The 21,649-nt window shown below is 38.0% G+C and overlaps 1 protein-coding gene across 4 annotated transcripts in view; it reads right to left on the bottom strand.

The window, feature by feature from the left end:
• Positions 1-21,649, bottom strand: part of PARD3B (par-3 family cell polarity regulator beta) — a 980,882-nt gene that overhangs the window by 444,465 nt on the left and 514,768 nt on the right. For all 4 annotated transcript variants that reach the window (XM_038585495.1, XM_038585493.1, XM_038585496.1 and 1 more), the window contains exons 5-9: positions 20,086-20,174; positions 11,733-11,819; positions 5,608-5,733; positions 3,118-3,476; positions 200-339 (exon numbers count right to left, since the gene is read on the bottom strand). In XM_038585495.1, the coding sequence (XP_038441423.1) occupies positions 200-339; positions 3,118-3,476; positions 5,608-5,733; positions 11,733-11,819; positions 20,086-20,174 (801 nt within the window). The remainder of the gene's footprint in view (positions 1-199; positions 340-3,117; positions 3,477-5,607; positions 5,734-11,732; positions 11,820-20,085; positions 20,175-21,649) is intronic.

Here is a 21,649-nt window from a genome sequence, read left to right as displayed (position 1 = left end):
GAGAAAAGTTTTTAGTGTTACTTGTCCTTATATCACTGACCTTAGAAGTTAGGCTTCTCACTGACTCAATTTTTTTATAATGAAAGTCCTTATTGTCTACAAGTGATAATTTGTAATATTTTACATTCAAATATAAATATTGATATATTTATTTAAACATCAAGGTTACTTTATTGAAGATATTAATTCTAAGTCTTACCTCCAAAATTCGGTCCCCTGATTGCAGGCGGCCATCTTTTATTGCTGCTCCCTTTGGTAAAATGTTTTTTACAAAAATGGGACCAGGCCCGTGTATGGAAGAGTCTCTGGTGACAACTGTGAAACCCAGTCCTTCAGGGCCTAGTGCGTAAGACCAGGAAAATGCATGGTCACCTTAAGTAGAAACCTTACAGTAAAACTTACCTAATTTAGACTAATGTAGAATAAGTAAAATATTTACATTCCAGCAAATATTTTAAATACACTTCAGTTGTTCTTGTTGCAAATAAAGATTATAGTTCCTGACAGGTTATGATGGTTTCAAAGTGAATTTAGGGCGCAATGCAGATGTGTAACACTTTCGTTTATTGAGGTCCCAGAAGAAATGCCACATGTTATCCATAAACTCAGGAGATTGATTTCTCAGTAAACCACGAGTAGCCAGAGGCTGTCTGCCGTGAGTTGTGTCAGGCACTCACTCAGCTAGCCACCCTGCAGCTCCCCACAGCTGGGTCTTGCTTCCTCCTCGTGTGCTGCACCCCCCTTGCTCCCTCCCTCACATTTGGCTGGCCCATTCTTTTGCATCTGATTCTCTCTTTCTCCAAGTATGTGGTTTCCACATTACCTGAAGGTATGCTCAGATATTTCTGCCCTACAGAATTCTCACTTCAATCTTACTTCTTCCTCGGCCTTCCACCACCAATGATCTACTCAAGACCACATCCACTATTTTTCTGTTCTGCATTGTCCCTTTCTCTAGCTTTGACACTTCTCACTGAGTTTTTTTTTGAAATTAATGTCCCCCATCTTTGTTTTCATATCTTTGTTTTATGACTATTTTCCTACCTCTCCGAACCCGTCATGTCTCTCACCCTCTCTTACCCACTGTTCTCCCACATGAACATAGATATTCCCCAAGGATCTGCCCTGGAACAATTTGGTCTCAAGATTCTCTGCCTTGGCCAGCTCCTGGCTCCAACACCATCTCCCTATGGATGATACCTAAATCTCTTTGGCCCTAATCTCTCTGGGGTCAGCTTCCTTAATATGACCATGTACACATGTTCACCAGCATTTCAAACTTCACAATGAAACTCCTTCTCCAATTCAGATCCTGATCTTTTCACATATATTCATCTACCAAAACTCTGGAATTTTAGTAATGGCATCACCATTGAACAAGCCATCTGCAATTCCTCTCTCTCCTCCTACATGCAATCAGGAGGGAAGGCACATAGACTATATTAAGACAGATGCAATGTATCCTTTACTGATCCTTTGCTGTTTGATCTTTTTCGTACCTTTTCGCTGTCAGATTGTTTCCCAGAGTACATTTGTGATGTCGTATTCTTTATTTTTGCATTCAAGGCCTTCTGATGGCTTTTTTTTTTTTTTTTTTAAGATTTTCTTCATTTATTTGACAGAGAGAAAGAACACTAGCGAGTAGAAGCAGGTGGAGCAACAAGTAGAGGGAAAGGGAGAAGCAGGCTCCTGCTGAGCAGAGAGCCTGATGTCAGGCTCCATCCCAGGACTCTAGGATCATAACCTGAGCCGAAGGTGGACACTCAACCAACTAAGCCGCACAGGCACCCCTTTCTGATGGATTCTTAAAGTAACCTTCTATGTCTGATCTACCTATCCTCAAAGCATTCAACCCCATGTCTTCTACATAGCTGGATATTTTGTACAAAAAACAACTGATGCATTTATGTAAAAAGTCAAAGGGCTCCTGGGTGGCTCAGTCAGTTAAGTGGTCAACTCTTGGTTTTGGCTCAGGTCATGACCTCAGGGTCCTGGGATAGAGCCCCAAGTCCGGCTCTGTGCTCAATGGGGAGTCTGCTTGTAGATTCCCTTTCTTCCTCTCACTTTGCCCCTACCCCCTGCTCATGTGCACACATGCCTGCACACTCTCAAATAAATAAATAAATCTTAAAAAAAAAAAAAAAGCCTAATTGCTAAGCACTCTGGTGAATTTGTACCTCCTAGTCAATACAGTTTATTCTCAGTACAGAATTCTTAAGGGGGAGAAAATTCTGACCAGAGGATCTTTCAGAATAACCACTACAGTCTAATTAAAGGTACATGTTATTTTGATATATGTTAATAAATATTTTAAAACTACCCTGTGATCATTAAATTCTCTATTAATTCAGACAAAAATTTGAGAGATCTTGGCTTCTTTTGAACTTAGTCTTGAAAATCACATCAGATTGCAGAAGGCTGCAGTGGGGGAAGGGATTATCAGGAGGTTAAAATAAAAGCACAGAAGTGTATGAATGTTTATTTGTGTATATGTATAATATTGCATAAATATGTATACACATGCCTAGTCTTATTTATCTGGGCTTGAATTGCATAGAAATGCTGGAAAAGATGAAGACAAGGTTATACTCTACACGCTTTTGAAATTAAGTATGTTTTGAAAAATTGTTTGCAATGTTGAATTGGCGGAATTTCAATTATATAATTATATGTAATAATTATCAATTATGATTATCACATATTTGCCTTTTGAGGACTAAATATTTTGCTGGTATAAAACTGTCTTAGAGAACCAGAAACAATATACTGGCTTTTTAGAGTTGACCTAAAGGTGCTACAAAAATCACTAATCTTGCTCAAAACAGGGTTCAACTGAATTTCAGTGCTTCTTTCTTACTGTGTTTCTCTCAAGTTTGCAATGGTTCTTTCCATTTCCCAACCTGTCTTTATCACTTTTTTTAAAAACAATCTATACTCTCCAGAAGAAAAGAATAAGAATGTAGTACAATTCCACGAAATTTAAGTTACCTACTTAAATCTATTCTTTGATACAATTAAACTAAGGGAGAATTAACGAAATTAGCCTTAATGCATTTCTCTTAACCAATTTTACATGTTACAATAATAGAATGCTATTAAGCATAATTTAATAATTACCTTTCTTTAGGTCAATCTTAATTTTCTTTGCATTTTTCTTGCTGCCAAATCCCATGAGAGGGGAGAGTGAAGGAGAGGATGGCTTCCTACCCTGTCTTGGTACTCGGGGGCTCTTGCTTTGTTGCAAAGAAGTCAATGCATCCTCTTCAGGACTACCTGTTCCTGTGAGATTTACAGTTTTTGTTGCTGATATTCCATGGACCGGAGGCGGCAGCTTTGTTCTCAAAACGCCATCATTGTTACCAAAAATGTTAAGTGGCCCAATGACTGATTTTTCATACTGTTCACGGTTTTGCGGTAGAAGCACATGGAGGAGCACATTTGGAGATTTCATCGCCTGACGAAAGACATCTTGAGCCCTTCAAAGAGAGTCAGGAAATACATAACAATCCACATCCTAGCATGCCACGTAAAGCACCCCACATCATGGCAACGGGGGCAGCACATCAGTATGAGCATGGGAGAAACTGTCACTGTTACCCCCAGGATGACCGCAAACTAAATATGAATTAACCACTTACGACTTGCCCACGAGGTGCCCTGACACGGGGCTACACATGCCTTAGTAGCGTGCACAATCCTCTCATTGGATCTTTTTGACAACTTCCTTAATCTCATTTCATGTTAGGTGAGTACAATTCACTCTTACTTTACAAAACTAGGAAACTGAGGCTCGGAGTGATAAGATAACTTGTCCAGTGACCCATAGTTTTTAAGTATTTCTCAATCTGTAAACCCAACCAGGAGCCATTGCTAAAGTAAGCATAAAAGCAAACTTTAATTTTAGACAGAAAAAAATCCTTGTGTAGTATTGATTGAATTAGTTTCCTTTTAGGGCTTTCTTCTAAAGAACAGATCCTCTCTAAAACGGGGTGTGTTCCAGAATTTTAATTCTGACACAAACATTTCCTCATGGTGATATTTGGTGTATTGGCTGTGCCCAATATCATAGTGAATTATCAATTCTATTTTATTATATAGTACCTGTTATTCTATTATATAGTACCTGTATTTTTTTTCCTACTTTTTTGTCTTAGCATTTGGTGTTTTTCTCAGATTTCCTACTAGCATTTCTCTCCTTCATCCTTATGCTTCATGACTACGTAAAACAACTCCCTATCCCAGCCTTTCTTGCCAGTAAGATTTATATAATAGGGTTACAGGAAAGCTGGGAGCCAGAAAGTTTCTTCTTCTTCTATTTCTCCAAACTCAGGAGTGATGGGGGAACCCCAGTAGCTCCCTAGTGACCATGGCACAACTTAAAGAGAGTAGTCGCTTAGTGAGGATGGCAAAACAGAAAGATGGAAGATGCCCCTGGGCTGACACGTGTGGAACTGCCACACCAACCCTGGACTCCCACCTCCACACTTATTTGTCCTTGGGGGGTGGGGGATATAAATCTTGTTTAGGGCACCTTTATTTCAGGTCTCTGTCAGTAGCAGCCACATCAAATAATAATGAATCACAATTCCTACTACTACCTGACACTCACTACCCCCCCACCCAACCTTACGAATGAAGTGCTTGCTCTCCATGTTCGAAGGGGAGGAGGACAAGATCTCACAGAGGCAGCCCAGCTTCTCTGCTCAGTTCCCTGACTGGGAGTCAGTTTCTACTCTGCATTACCTTCATGTTGAATTTTTATGAGCCTCAGTTTCCACCTTGCATATCTCTCAGTCCTTGTAAAAAGTTCAGTGGCATTCTTATTTGAAGAAATTCATTTCTTTCCACATTAAGCAGCCACTGCCCACAGCCTCCTCTCATGTACAACCACCCCCTCCCAACCAAAATCACAAATATCGACAGAGAATGGCTACAGAGAATATATGCTATGAGTTGTTTTGGTCAGAAACAAGAGAATCCAGTGGCCATTACTAAAGAGTATTAATTAGTATTTACTCCCTTGTTCTAGAGCCCCATTGCAATGCCAACATACATTTAAAAAATATGCATCAGACTGCCACATACTCCGATTCTTCGCTATAAGAACCCATTCCTATAATATGTTCACATGCAGAAAAATGATTTCTTGAGGGAGAATATTTTAATTTTTTTTCATTTGTTTCTATTACTCAGTGAGTCCTCATAGACGTCTCTCACAGACAAGTAGCTTAAGGAAGACTGCTGACACAAAGCTAGTTAATTAATAAGCTGAACTAACAGTCTGTGAAAAGAGTCATTAAATACCAGTCTAACTGACCCATATCCCAAGCAAAACAAACCCGTCTATCAAAGATGCAAACAGACAACCAGGCGGCAAGGATCTCTGTATCTGCAGTTTCCTATTCTTGGGGCCACCAGGGACACGTGCAGGCCCCCTTTGAGGATGGCAACACATAAGATGCCTTCGAAAAAGGATGTCCTGGGGTCATTCAAAGGGGGCTGACCAGAAATCCTGCCAACAGTTTTGATCATCGAGGGCCCAGTAGTGATTAAAAGTATCTCAGGAATCAATTGCAGAACATAAAACAATGGAAAAAAAATGCTTACTGAGCAAAAGTTTTGTCTACGAGGTCCACATTGTTGATTTTTACGATACATTCATTTTCATGAAACAGTCCCTCCCGCTTGGACCTGCTGTTTTCTTCAATGCCGCGGATGAAGAGTCCTAGGATCCTAAATGCAAAATTTAGGTTGAAATAAAATTACTGAATAATAATAGGCCAATTTTTTTCTTCATTTGCAACTATTCAGAAGCAAGTATTGATTTCTCCTTATGAAAGAAGTTATGCTTTATATTCAGGCAACTGTTTCTTGTTTAAATCCTTAGAGAAAAAAAAAAATCCACTGAAAGAGAGAAAGCCAGACACATAAATACTGACCTAGGGTACACTGATTCAGGACTCCATCGCCTTGTTGGCGATATTCTTAGAAAGGGCCTCTACAGCTCCGGGGAGCTGAGGACGCGGAGGTGCCCGGTTTGGGGAAGGGTGCAGGCTGACTGTAACAGGTGTGAGTTAGTGCCGAGATACCTCCTCGAAGCTTCATGATGAAAGAAGATCAGACGTTCACCATAGCTTTTTGCAGTCTTACTACCTGTTACAGTCGTTGGCATTTTAAGAAGCAAACACTTATGCACAGATCATATTGCTCAGTTTGTTTGTTTGTTTGTTTATTTATTTATTTATTTTCTTAAAGATTTTATTCAGTTATTCATGAGAGACACACAGAGAGAGGCAGAGACACAGGCAGAGGGAGAAGCAGACTCCCCGCGGGGAACCTGATGCAGGACTGGATCCCAGGACCCCAGGATCACGATCTGAGCCAAAGGCAGATGCTCAGCCACTGAGCCACCCAGGTGCCCCCATATTGCTCAGTTTAAAAGTCAGTTCTGTCCCATTTGTCGGTGCCCCTGAATCAAGTACCTGTGGGTGTTTCCCATGCTCAGGCTGGAGGGATAGGAGATCTGGGGAGAAGGTGGGCCGTACACAGGACCAGAAGGATGCAGGCAGGAGGAGAGAGAGAAGACACGCAGAGGCAGGCTGAACCCTACGTGTTTGTGTGGGGAGCCATCACGGATGAGGAGGCCAGAACCACACAGGGAGGCTTCAACACCCGTTGCCTGACTTAATCTAATCAGGCTGGAGCAGCACACCCACCACTCACTGCTTCTGAGGGAGACGCTGAGCTGATGGGGGCAGGGCCTGGGGAAGACTCAGGATTCAGAGAGGACGGCCTGAGGCTCCTGGTGCTTTGTGGCTGTTGCTTAGAGTCAGGACCGGAGAGGAGGGTTGAGAAAAAGCAAAGGAGGAAGAGGACTACAGCAATAATGAAATGCATTGTTTGTTTGTTTTAAAGGTTTTATTTATTCATGAGAGACAGAGAGGGAGGCATAGATACAGGCAGAGGGAGAAGCAGGCTTCCCGCGCAGAGCCCGATGTGGGACTCGGTCCCGGGACCCCCCAGATCAAGCCCTGAGCCAAAGGCAGATGCTCAACCACTGAGCCACCCAGGAGCCCTGATGTGTGTGTATGTGACTCTTGTATTTCGGTAGTATCTAAACCACAAACCTTAAGAAATCAAACTTATATATATTTTAGCTATATTTTATGTGAGAGAGTTCCCTTCTTCTTGTGGCATGTCAGAGTCCCAGCTGTGTCCCCAGAATAAGACAGACAGCCATGTCCTCCAAGAGGAATCTGCTGGGCGTGGGAAAAACAGCCACCTCCTTGGTCCCTCCTCCTCTTGTTTTTCTGCTTTGTCACTCTTTTTTGTACACGGGTCCTTGCACGTTATCACAGAGTGCCTTTGTATTAAATCTCAAATCTGAATAAAATATGGGAACATTTTATAGATGAATAACAGAACAGGGTCAGCCATAGAGAGGGGGCGGTGTCTAATGAAAGTGGAGGAGAAAACCATCTTCCTGTTTGGAGCAACCACACAATAGGGCCTCTGCCTCCAGAGCCAGGTTTATTCAATGAGCTCATGTCATCTGAAGCAAGAGGAGGGGCACCTGCGGTGGCATTCAGGCCTTTAATAAATGCAGTGCACTGATGCAGGAGAGAGTCATGCCACTTAAGGTAGGGAAGGCTTGGGTCATAGGTACCCATGTGTGAGGTGGTGTTACACTGCATTTCCTAGTTCTAGGAGGTTAGTAAACTCATCATATTCTGTATGGGAGAGAAAAGGGGCCAAAGCTACTATTTGATAAAGGATCTGAGATTCAAATTAATATTTTTGAGATACTAATCCTACCTTAATCTCGTAACGTAATATTAAAAATTGAGCTATCTGACATGCAAAAGAAGAAAAAGAAAAAGAAGAAATAGAACAAACAGTGTTTCTTTCCTAAATTAAACAACTCTCTAATAGTTCACATTTTGGATTTTTGTTATGGTGGATTCACAATAACATGATCCATTAGGAGGCTCACATGTGGTTATAAACTAGTTTATGTAAGCGATATTTTTTTTAACAAGCATTCAAGTCTTCCTTTAATTTAATTCAGTACATCATCAGTCATGTAATGTTACTCCCTAGGATTTAATTTCACATTTTGGGAGATGAATTAATTCTTTCAGGCCACTGGGTTGCAATTTAGCTGGCATATTACAGCTGGAGTATGCTATGTGAACCTCACTGATCTAAATAACCTAACTTTCCATGAAAAATTTATTGACAGAATAAGCTCAACTGTAAAACCCATGTGTCAGAGGTAATTTTGGTAAAATGTAAAACTGACTGATTTTATTAGTTTGGTCCCTGGCAACAAACCACTCCTGCCTTCTCTATTCCATAGAAGGAGTGGATTTCCTCCAGTTTGATTTCATCCAGACCAGTATGAGAAGGCTTGGAAAAGAATCTCTCATTATCTTCTCTGACCCAAACTGGTGGGCTGTGGTAGTGGTCTCATCTGGGACAAAAGCTCTCAGGATGTAAAGATTAATGCTGTTGAGAAATTACAGGCTGAGAGGAACCAGCTAATTTGCATTAATGAGCGGTGATAAAGGAGGCTGAAATCTACTGCCCCACAGAATAAGAGGGTGGGCCATTTGCTTCTTTTTCTTATAATAATCATTTAGACACTAACCCACTCACTCCTTGCTCCCTTCTGCTCTTCCCACTGAATAAAAGGCTTTGGCCACTCTAGCAGCTTTGTATCTCTATCTAAACATCTCCTCTCCTTCTATTATGTGTCATTCCTCACCCACTCCTTCCTTCTTCTCTGTCATATTTAGCTGTCTTTACTAGGAAACAAATGTATTTTATGCCATCTTTATTGAAAAACAATTAGATTCCATGCTTCTAATTCTAAAACAAAAGTACCTTAATTTTTTTTAAGTCAATGAAAAAAGATTACTTTTTACTTTCAGGAACTCAGTTTTTTGTATTTTTGCTTTGTTTCTTACTTTAAAGCCAAGGGGCCTCCATACAAGTGCCACTTAACACCCTTTGCTGTCGTACCTAATGAATCCACTGAAGCCTTATCTAGTACAGCAGCCACTATATTGTACTCAGAGTGTTCTAAGTGAAATTACATTTCCTATTTAACAACAGGTGTGGCAGTATTTTTCTAAAAAAAAAAAAAAAAAAAAAAAAATATATATATATATATATATATATATAAAGAAATTGGAGGCAAAGTCAATTACAGTAGTCTTAGTAAAGAATTACATGTAAATTCTAATTTAAAATAATGACACAAACCAATAAATGGAAGGAAATTAAGAACTAAGTATACCACCATGACCTTAACTCACCCCCCCAAACCACCATGCTCACACACTGAAACCATATGGCATTATGAAGTCAGACACTTGTCTGACACGCTCTATACTCAGTTGCATCTAAACACATGGGTTGAGTTAAGTGTGCTGTTTCAGCCTGTACTCATTACTTCTTAACTTTTATTGGCTCATGTCTCCACTTCCATATTATTTTTATGTTTTTTAATTAAATTTCCTTTCTATAATACTAATGGATAGCAAAAAAAAAGCATATATATGTATTTCACCAAATTACTGAACTTATAAAAGTTCATTTCTGAACCAGGCTTTTTTGTTTTAGCCATAATATTAATAACACTGATAATTTACACATTCATATGTTCTGTGCTTTACAAGTTTTCACATTTTTAATATCATTTAACCCCCACAACATTGATGTGGAGTAGGTATTCACAAGAGGCAAGTTTAGGGAACTTGCTCAAAGTAATAAAAGATAACACTGAGATTCAAATCCAACTGTTCTGAATCCAAGTATAACACTCTTTCTACTCTTCAAGGCCTATGCTAGAAATCAGAACCAGGAAGGAGAAGGGAAGAAATCAATACATTATAGTGTGTTTCTCTCATTTGATGTGAGAGAAGGTGATTTCTGGTCTACAGGGTCAACTTGATTTCTGAACTATTGAAAATGAAGTATGGCGACTGTCACATTGTACATTTCTTCATGTTTTGGAAATTGGGATGATCTTGTGTTCTATTCTGGCTTCATTAAGCTAAAGGGCCTGGTAATTTAACCGCTCTGGTATTTCACAAAGCTCTATCAGTACACTTCTGCCAAAAGCCATTAGAATTTCTCATGACAACTGGGTAAATACCCTTCCTGTCTATCAAAAACAACCTCAGCTTGTCCTGTGCCATAACCCATAACATTTATAAACACGCTTATTAACACATACAGGAAATGAAACAATAAGAGCCACTGGCTTTTCAGTTCATTTCTTTTTAGAGAACATTCATTCCAGCAAGAGCTTGGCATCAGATGTTATTTGCAAAAAAAGGTGATGACTTTGCAATTACAGGTAGCAGATGGCTACCTGCTGAAAATGATGCCAACCAAAATATCATGACTAAATCTGCTCTTCCCACTATGTGGCAGACTGAATTGAATAAATATTCTGAACCAGTAAATTAATACTATATAGTCTTTGGGGAAATTTTTGCTTTAGAAAGAGCAATGGAGTAAGGAAGGTTGGGTCTGGATTTTGTGTGACGTTGAAAAAAATCAATGGACTTTTCTGGACGTGGCTCTTCTAAGCTAAAATAAGGCATTTTATCTTTTCAGTGATGCATTTAATATAAGAACAATTAATTTAGCAAATTAATCAAAATCATATCATGAGTGAGAAACTGATTTTAAGAAAAGCCCTTTCTTTTAAGAGACCCCTTGTCATTATCAATCCAGTGCTAAAGGCTGTCATTACACTAGTATTATAAGGTTGTTACAATAGTACTAATATTAAGTCTCAGGCACCCATTTAAAAATTATTTTTACCCATTTTAATTTCTAACAGTAAACCAATTTATATCTAGTTAGGTGGACATGAATTTCAAGAAATGCCGATATCTAAATTACCATTTGCTACTGTGGATTTAGCAATATAATGTCTTTAAAATTTCAAAAGAATGTGATATACTATTTTTATTTGATTATATTTTCTTTTAGAAAAAAATAACACAATGGTATTTTACTACTATAGTTAAAATAATGAAAACATATAGCTTCTGATATAGCTACTTATAATGCTAGAGTATTTATTATCCTAAGTTCCATATACCTGAGCAAAATCAGGAAATACCAATTTGGATTACTATATTCACTTGTTGGGAGTATATTTTGGAACATTAAAAAATTCAGGTGTAGTATTTGTCTAATGGTATGTTAAAATCCATCTCAAGGATTCTGTTTACTACCTGTCACTGGCAAGAATACTTTAAGAAAATGTTTCCAGAGTGTCTGGGTGGCTCAGTCAGTTGAACATCCAACTCTTGATTTTGGCTCAGGTCATGATCTCAGGGTCTTGAGATGTAGGCCCAGGTCGAGTTCCCCACTCAACAGAGAGTCAGCTTCCTCCTTTTTCCTCCTCCCACTTTCCTTCCCCTGGTTCGTGCTCTTTTTCTCAAATAAATGACTAAATCTTTAAAAAATTACTTCATAATTAAGTATAAATGCAGAAATTGTGATTGATATTTTTGCTCTTCCACTGTATCCTAGAAGTAAATGACTTTGTTTCTAAAACCTAAGTGGCAAACAGAAGTATATATTGAGCTATCCATCTGAATAACAGAGATACACATTTAAACCTCTTTTGAAACCTCATTTGGGAAAATGAGCTAAAGTCAAGTTTTTCATTAGCATGAGCCTCTGATATAAAGAAAACATCTTACCTTCCACTCAGAGATGAAAAGAAGGGTACTACATGTATTCCTAAGGGGCCTCCTTCCCCAGAAATCTCCACTGTTTTTGTCATATCACTGGGGCAGAAAAAAAATAAAGCACAGATGAGTCTCTACTTAAAAAAAAAAAAAAAAAAAAAAAAAGCAGCACATTAAAAAGAAAAAAAAAAAACCTAAGATTATATCAACTGCTGTAAATTCAACAGCAGGAGATGAAATCAAATGAGTACATGATTTGCTGGTATGTTCACAAGATCCAGGAAATAAAATGTTTAAAAGACTGATTTCGTATTTTTTTTTCCCCTAGAAGGGAAACAAATGGAAATAACGACCCACGAAAATAACTTCCTACTTAACTTAATCTGCATAAATCAACATATTTAAAAGAATATATACAAAAATGAAATTTCTTTCCATTGAGACACACTTGAAAATTACTGTACAGATGATAAAATACATGGAATTAAGCTTATCTATGCTCAAGCATAAAGTAGGCTTCCACCCCAGAACAGGAAAATTGAAACAAAATACGTATTTACTAGAAAAAAGCACAGAATTACATTTTACAACAGTGAAGCCACAGTTGGTAATCCATATGGGCATGTTCAGAGCATTACAAATCAGAACTTAGACTTGCCTTTCAATAAGGCATCAGTTGTATTCAATGGAACAATTCTAAATTTTCACCTCCTATTTTTTTTAGAGGTAGAAAAAGAAGTTGTAAAGCCTGAAGAAAATGTATTACAGAAAGAAATAGAAAGCCTGACCCGCCTAACCTACTCCAGATTAAGGAAAGGATGAGCTAGAAACATTAATGGATAGTGTGTATGACTGAAATATACAAGATATTGGGAAACTTTGAGTAATAAAGAGTGGAACTAACAAGTTTTTATAAAGATGAAAAATAATAACCGTGGACAATTATTGGCTCCTTTAATCCCACAGAGAGAAAATAAAATTGCTAGAGGAAAAATGATAAAGTTGAAGCAAGCATCCCTGTTATGGAAATTGTAAGTAGGTCTCTATTGTTTCCTATTTACATGAAAATGACCTGAAACTAGATGTCAAATTAAGAGCTACAGCTGCTACAAATGCTTTTCTGTTCCAAATTGAAAACGGTGAAATTTTGGCTCCTTGCTAGAAAGTTGAGAACAGCATAAGAAAGCAAAATGCCTGATGAATTCACTCTGCATGTAGTACTCTCTGAATTATCAGCAATCTAAAATAAATACATTAAATATATTCTCATCAGTAGACTAGGCTTATTTTTAATGTGTTTTCATTGCAAACTTATTATCATTAAGAACTGAAAAAAGAGCATGTCAATTTCTAACATTTGTGAAATATGACAGAATTTCAAATCTGATAATAAATTTCAAATGAGTTTTTCTCAGATATTGCCAATATATTTAAAACTTGTTCAGTCAAGCAGGTTCTATCAGAGGCCTGGAGTACAAGTTAGAAATAAAACAAATCTTAGAGTGGTAATATCATGGGATAAATAGATTCTTGATACTTTCTGTGTGAGGGAATAGATATTATATGAATATATTCATTATCTGTATATTCACATAATCTCTCTCTCTCTCTGTGTATATATATGTAATACTATATGTAGATATGCATTATATGTCCTAAATATAAACTGTCTGGTGGGCAGAAAAAGTTGTATAGCTTTTAATGGACCACAAAGCAATAATTTTTATATAATAACAGATTTATAGTGCATTTACAGGTATTTGAGAAAGTCTAAACCCAAAGCATTAACATTCTAGGGTTATGGTATTATTTTAAAGACTTTTAAAAACAAACATGAAAATCTTGGTTAGGGGATCCCTGGGTGGCTCAGCGGTTTAGTGCCTGCCTTTGGCCCAGGGCATGATCCTGGGGTCCTGGGATCGAGACCCACATCAGACTTCCTGCGTGGCGCCTGCTTCTCCCTCTGCCTGTGTCTCTGCCTCTCTCTCTTTCATGAATAAATAAATACAATCTTAAAAATATCTTTAACAATCATTAAAACTATTATCTCTACCTTTATAATGTATTTTTATAGTTTTACACTTAGAACATAACACAAATCTTTCCTAATAAACGTATCACATATCCACGTGCTTATAGACAGCCCTTTTATGTATTATATAGAGGCTTTTGGGATATAGTGTTTAGTATAGAGTTCAAGATTTTAGCTTAAGAATTTTTAGGATGGCTTTATGGATTTTTTTGTCTAGCAAATATTTATTTTTTTTAAAGATTTTATTTATTAATTCATGAGAGACACACAGAGAGAGGCAGAGATATATAGGCAGAGGGAGAAGCAGGCTCCCCCCAGGGAGCCTGATGGGAGGGGACTCGATCCCAGGACCCCGGGATCACGACCTGAGCCAAAGACAGATGCTCAACCACTGAGACACCCAGGTGCCTGCAAATATTTCTTTACCCAACTCAAAACCTCTCCTGTAAAACATAGTAAAATCTATGTATTATACTGATATCTATTCTTCAAGAAATATCAATCCTCTATTTTCACACTCACTTAAATAAAGTAAATCTTATAATTTGTTAAAGCAATCAATCTTGTTTCAAAACACCACAACTTTTGGGGGGGATACAGTTTAAAGGTTCATTTATACTTTATAAGATTCTCTTTTTCTAGATTTCAGAATAAACTTGTGTGCTATCTATATACATGACAGGCACAATCTTTGGCTAGAAAGATATTTGACAAATGTTAAATTACTAGCATCAAAATATGATCTCAGGAAAAAAGCACAGAAGACTTTTGATTTTATAGATTTTAATATATAGGCAGATACAGAGAATTAAATTTATTTTAAATAGATCAGCATCACAAATTTTATACAGGCTATGTTTTACCATGCTCTTATCCATTATTTTAAGATGGAAAGAAAAGCTTTTGAAAGAGGAAGTCTCATAAACGTGATATTTTTACTTATTTTAAAGGGGGAGGGGCAGAAAAAAAAACCTTGTGTTATATATACCTGATGGAATTCTGTAGAAATCTCTGTTTATATACCCTTCATGAAAGATAAACACAGCAAGTAAGGCTGGACACAATTATTTGAATACTTAATCTCATAAAGTGAGATTTTTTTACTAAGATGTGGAAATATACACTATTAATGCTATTTGTTTAGGTAAAGTGCAGAGTAGGGTTCAGGGACCAGTGAACAGGATATGTACACAGTAATTTATGTTTTGGAGGCAGACTGAGAATGGAAAACTTAGAGAATGAGGTGAAGAGGACATTCTAGCAGTGGAAAGAAAAAAGGGACTGTCAGCTACTTGTGAAAAACGGACAAAAAATGAAATGTGGGGTAAAGGGAAAGTACATTAATTACACAAAGTCTGTAATTTCACTAAGATCAAAACAGCTGATTTTATACAACTAAAGCGAGAGCGGAGAGTCACAGAACTTTAGGTCCAACAGCATTAATCAAGCTAAATGCCCTCAGATCCAACTGACTAAACTGATTCAACTAATTCCTGGGACTAGCTGCTACCTATCTCAGATTTTAGGACAAAACTCTGGGCGAAGGTACAAAATAAAAGGTTAAAAGTGAGCCGTCCTCAACAGCTACTCTGCAGGAACTCCATGGCAAGTACTGCATTTGGCTCCATCCAGAAGAAACACAGGAAGCCTGAGGGCAAGGATGCCAGAGCTGCAGACGGCTGCAGGTCCAAGTCCTCACGGGAGGCAAATGGATAGCATTTTTAGCCTTGAGATTACTGGACTCAGTCACAGGCCACTCATTTAGAGGAAGGGACAGACAAGACTCAGGGCAGGTGTGGTGCGGGGGCACATATCTTATTTTGGAAGAAAATCATGATTCACTTATGAAATTAGAGAGACAGTGTATAGTAGTGGTGGCTTTGAGTTCGTTGAGTAAATAATTTAAATGAACACCAAAAGTATTAGTTTCTTTATTTGGACTATGGGGAAATTAAGATGAATTCCTAGTAGAACTGTCAGTTTAAAAACAATTAGAGGACATAGCATGTACATCATACAAGTCGTAGCTGGCATACACAAAAGGCTCAGTAACTATCAGCTATTAGGATGATTATTAGAACTTTTTGAGGGATGAGTTTACAGATTAAAAGGAAATTATCTCAAACTTTCCATTTTTTTCAACTGATTTCTTCAGTAAGACTTTTAAAAATATCCTCAGCGGGACGCCTGGGTGGCTCAGCTGTTGCGTGCCTGCCTTTGGTCCAGGGCACAATCCTGGAGTCCCGGGGTCAAGTCCCACGTTGGACTCCCTGCGTGGACCCTGCTTCTCCCTCTGCCTGTATCTCTCTCTCTCTCTCTGTGCCACTTATGAATAAATAAATAAAATCTTAAAAAAAATATCCTCAGGTATTATAGGATTGAGGAAAACCCTTTCTTCATGATTAGACTGCTGCCATAGAGAAGATGATGGGTAATACATGGATAGAAGGTTTCAGCCGGGTTTCTTCAGGCCCTAACGTGCAGGTCTGTCATGTGGAATAGAGTGAGAGATGGAATGTGAAAGAAAGACCTCCCAGAAGAGTTTGTTGATGGCACAGGTCTGCTGGATCATGATGTCTTGTTGATGCAAATATACTGAGTGAAAACCTAACAAAAAATTTGTTGCTGATGATGGTGGGATTCATGTAACATACCTAAATTCAATGTATATTAATAGAGTAGTTGCAAGGAGGAAGTTCTACAAGGAAAATACAGAGGCCAATGTCTGAGGAGTTTATAATCTAGGGAGGCAGGTTATGACAGATAACAAGGAATAATACAAAGCAATGGAATGATAGTAGTAATCATAGTATACTTTTTCTGATTATAAGTTATTATTTGGGAGGCAGTATATTAATGGCCTTCTAGCATGATACCATGTACTCTTACAAAAGTATAAGGTAAACATGTCAGTCCCATTTTATAGATAAGTAAACCAATGCCTAGAAAGGTAAAATAATTTGTCAAGCCTCACACCATCTTGACAAGGTAGAGTCAGAACTCAAATTATAATTTATTATATTCAAGAGCAGGGGTTTTTAAATTATTTTTTATTTATTTTTTTATTACTATTTTTTTAAGAGCAAAGTTTTAAGCTACTCTCATGTGAGTTTCAAAGTTGAGGCACATTCTGATGAGGCTCAGAGGAAATTAGTACAGGATTAGGAAAGGAAGCTGGGATCAGGAAAGTCTTCCTGAAAGAGGTACATTTTAGATGAAACTGAGAAGGGCAAATGGATCTTCAGTCAGAAAAAGTAGGTGAGGGAATGGAGGGGGCATGCAGATGAAAGAACACAGTCTACACTGAGACACTGAACCAGGAGGGTGTGTGGGCACATAGACTAGTTGTGATATTAAAGAAAGAGGTCAGTGAGCAGGGAGAAAGGACGGGAAAGACAGAGGCAGGTATTGAGAAGAGAAGGTTGAACCACAAGCTTGAGATCAAATCTCAAAGTGATATGTCAAATTCTATGCTAAAAAAAAAAAAAAAAAGCACACTTAGTTCTGTAGAAAATGGAGTCATTAAAGGTGTCGGCACTAGGAGTGCTGTGATAAATGCTGGGGTTTAGAAATATTTATCTGGCAGTGATATGTGGGATCTATCAGAAAAGAATAAGACAAGATAGAGATTGATTCCTGAGACAGGAGTGAGTAAATGATTGCAATAATCAGATTGGTAATAAGGCTTGAGTAAGAATTACAGGAATAAAGCATGAATACCTGGGGAAAGGTTTAAGCGATATATATATATATATATATATATATATATATATATATAATTTTTTTTTTGACATGGACTCTCTCAATAATTTGCCGAATGAATGGATATCAGAGGGAAAGACAAATAAAACTTGATGGCTGTTTTAAGCCTGGGAAGAGAGGTAAGTCTAGAGGAAGCAAATTTGGAAATGTGTCAAGGAATAGTTTGAGGTCAGGAATGACGGAGAACTTAGAGATCCGGTGAAGGTCTTTTGCACATGTTGCTTGCTGTTGAAAGAGAAGTTTAGGAGCATTTGGATGGCTTAGTCAGTTATGCATCCAGCTCTTGATTTGGCTCAAGTCATGATCTCAGGGTTGTGAGATCAAGCCCCTCATGGGGCTCCATGCTGGGAGTGGAGCCTGCTTAAGATAGTCTCTCTTACTCTGCACTGCCCCCCCCTCAAAAAGAAAAGAAAAGGTAAGAAAGAGAGAGGAGTTTAAAGTACAGTTTAAAAAAATTTAAAAACCACCCAATAGAAACCACCTAAGAGAAACTTCTTACTTCATCATCAAGGGAAATTGAATAGTACTTCATAGAAGATGCATATTATAAGCCTATTTGGAGAACCTCCTCAGACAGTTATTTTTCTTTAAAAAATGTGTTAATTGTGAGTAACTAGTTAATAGATATGCTTATGATCTATGGAGCAATGTGTTTTAACCATTCACTGAAAAAATATGCTGCTAGTATGTTCCAAGACCTGTATGACGTGTCAGGAATGCCTTGGAGGATTCACAGACTTATATGGGAGAACGACAGTTACAACAAACTGTGGAATGTGTGCTAATCATAACTATAGCAGCCACAAATATTTATCTAGGCTTTCATTTAGCATTGTACTACGTGCAATTGCCTGCGATAAATCTCATTTAATCTTCATAATAATCTGTGTGATCATGATACCCATTTTCCATATTAAATAAAATTAAAGAGGCTAAATGATTAGTCCAAAGTTACATAAGTAGTGTTCAAATCAAGGACTTAACGAAATTCAATTGGAATGAAGGAATGGCTTGCTGAATGCTATGGTTTAAGAAATTTTATCCAGCAGTACTATGTCAGATCAATTAGGATAAAGAGATTGATATTCAAGAGAAGAGACAGTGGAGTTACTGTAATAGTCTGAGAGTCATTGCTTGAGCAATGACTATGGGGATTAAAGTATAGGAAAAAGTTCAAAATATTTTGATATGGACTCTGCAAATAATCTGCTGAGCTTCTATGCTACCTACATCAAAGTGACCCCAAAGTCCTATTTTTGAGCCAGACTCTGTGGGGTAGCATGCCATCCTTGCCCCAGGACAATGCTGACCACGTAACTCAGGTCTAAGTGACGTCCTAATTTCTCTTCCTTTGTTTCTTCATCACTCCATGCCAGCTAGAACCAATGTGTTCTCCTGCAGTTGTAATCTCCAAGCTTCCTGCTGCTAGCTGTGCATGCTATGCTGTTAAGATCTTTCTCATCCTCCTCTTACCAAAGAGGCTGCAAGAGCTGGAAGTCTGTACTTCCTCTACTTTCTGAACTTGGCCTCAACCTGATTTCAGCTGATTTCTCCAAACTGGTACTCTCTACATGAAGTTTTTTAGCATGAAATAAAACACAAAAAGAATAAGGGGAAGTGTTCACACTGGAGTCCAAGGATTTGGAGACAAGAGTAGTGGATATAGATTGGGTGTCTACAAGTTACTTAATTGCTCTTACCACTATTAAATATGGAATTAGTTTTCTAGTGCAAAATTTGAAGCAACTTAGAAAAAAATGATGGTAAGAATGGTGGTGGTGGTGGTGGTAGTATCATTATCATCACCAAGATGGTGGTGATGATGAGCACAATACAGTGGTAGCCAACAGTAGCAAATATTCCCATGGCTGACTCTGGCCCAGGCATTGTTTGAAGTTCTTTACATGAATTCATTTAATCTTCATACCAACCCTCTGAGGAAGGTTTTAATATTATTTCTGTTTTACAGACCAGAAACTAGGGCAAAGAGACAAATAACTTGCCTAAGTTCATAGAACTAGCAAGAAGCAAAACTCGGAACTGAACCTGTGTAGCAGCTAAGGCAGGACTGGAAATTAGTGCAGAACAAAGTAATTATTGAGGAAAATGAGAGCAAATGACTTCATATAATGAGTTACTTACATTAAAAACATGAAAAATCCTTGGTGATAGACTGGATTCATGTTATATACATTGAATAAAATATTCCAAGAAGGTTAAAACAGAATGCAAAGCAATATTCAAAGCGCTAGTGTCAAAGCAGAACACTCAACCACAATGAACTCTGAAAATTCACTTTAAACTGTTGTTCAAAGAGAAAAATAGCAATTAAGAAATCCAGGTTGCTGAAGAGTTGAAAGAGTTGGACGCTCGTTTATATATGTTTGTCAGGAAGTTCTTACATCATAAAAGAAAATAGAAGAGTGACTAATTAATTTTAGAATTGAGACAGGTTTCAGTCCACTATTCTACTTATCTTGACCTTCCCTATAAAATAGGAACAACTACAAACTATTAAAGAAACATTATCTCGATATAACTAAAATACTCTTAATCACATAAAGAGAATACCTCAGTGCATCCTTGGTTTTCGGCGATGTCGGTGGCTCTGGCTGTACACCATTCATAACTTCTCCATCTTCTAAGTTCTGTGTGGAATCCTGCAGTCAAACAAACCCATAAATATGTGGACGCTATGCATAGAGAATTGAAAATTTGAATAAAATGTCTCAATGTGAAACGGCAAGTGGTTTTACTCTCGGTATATATAGTATGCTCCAATTTCTTTGAAGACTGGAAACAGGTGTTAATCTTTTCCGTGCTTTCAATGTTCTTTTCTCTCCTGTTTGGTTTCTGAAATACTCAAATGGGCCATTTACACAAGGCAATGTGTTAAGAGCTTTGGAATACATCATTTAGCTTCCTGCTACTCAACCATAAGCTTTTTGGGACCGAGTGTTTTAAATCAGCAAGGAAAGGGGTACCAAAGGGAAGGTGCCACTGACAGGTGGTGATGTATTAGCTTTAATGTACTCTACTTGCCTGCACCCCCTGGTGACACTAAAAATATAAAGAAAGCCAAATCCATGGAAAAAAAAAAAGTCGCCTGGCAAGGTTACTTCTGTCAAAAGTCTAACAGGATAATGAAAGGAAAAGAAATGTGGAGTTCTTACTTTGTCATAAGACTTTTATTCTGAGAGTGATCTTCAGCAGAGAGAAACTACAAGTAACCATTTAATTTCTAAGATGGTAAACTCTCTTCCGCAACAGACAGGTAAGGGGGCCAGAGGAGGCAAGCACGCCAAGCCAGTGGCCACATTGAGTTGGGTGTTACATAGACAGAATGGATTCTAAAAAGCAAGCTTGATTTAGAATCTCATTTGGGAGGCATTCGATTTCTGGTAGGCTTTGGAATTGCACTTTAACAGAGGGATTTTGCAGATACACCACTCTTCAGAAGCAAAGTCAGAGACAGTGTTACTCATGGACTCAGGTTTCAAGGAATCCGCAAACCACATGGAGAAAGATCCATTGTCAATGACCACCTGTAAACAGCATTTGTGGATCTGAAAGCATCATTTCAACAACAAAAAGAGAATATATCAGTTAAGAGGTTGGGCATAAAGGAATTAAGTTAGGACCTTGAAGAAAACAAGGCATGGAGGCACAATTCAAGCAGTTTGTCAGTGTGAAATGATTTAAAAAATGTATTTCACTTTTTTTTTATTTTTTTTTATTTTTTTATTTTTTAATTTTTATTTATTTATGATAGTCACACAGAGCGAGAGAGAGAGAGAGAGGCAGAGACACAGGCAGAGGGAGAAGCAGGCTCCATGCGCCGGGAGCCCGACGTGGGATTCGATCCCGGGTCTCCAGGATCGCACCCCGGGCCAAAGGCAGGCGCCAAACCGCTGCGCCACCCAGGGATCCCTGTATTTCACTTTTAGACTGTGTGGTAACATTTCACGTTGGGGTTCTGGGTTTGTGAAAGACTCAGTCTACACTATATTTCGTTTTTTAAAAATTTGTTTTCACTCTTCTATGGGGATAAACAAAGGGAAGAAAATCTAAAAGGTCAAAGAACAATTTTTAGTTTAAGGTAACAAATCTTAAAAGATGAATGTCTTTGGAAGCT

The sequence above is a fragment of the Canis lupus genome, chromosome 37 (assembly GCF_011100685.1).
Source record: "Canis lupus familiaris isolate Mischka breed German Shepherd chromosome 37, alternate assembly UU_Cfam_GSD_1.0, whole genome shotgun sequence".
In the NCBI taxonomy this organism is placed as follows: Eukaryota; Metazoa; Chordata; class Mammalia; order Carnivora; family Canidae; genus Canis; species Canis lupus.
The sequence above is the reverse complement of the archived record's forward strand: the minus strand, read 5'-3'. Positions and strand labels throughout refer to the sequence as shown.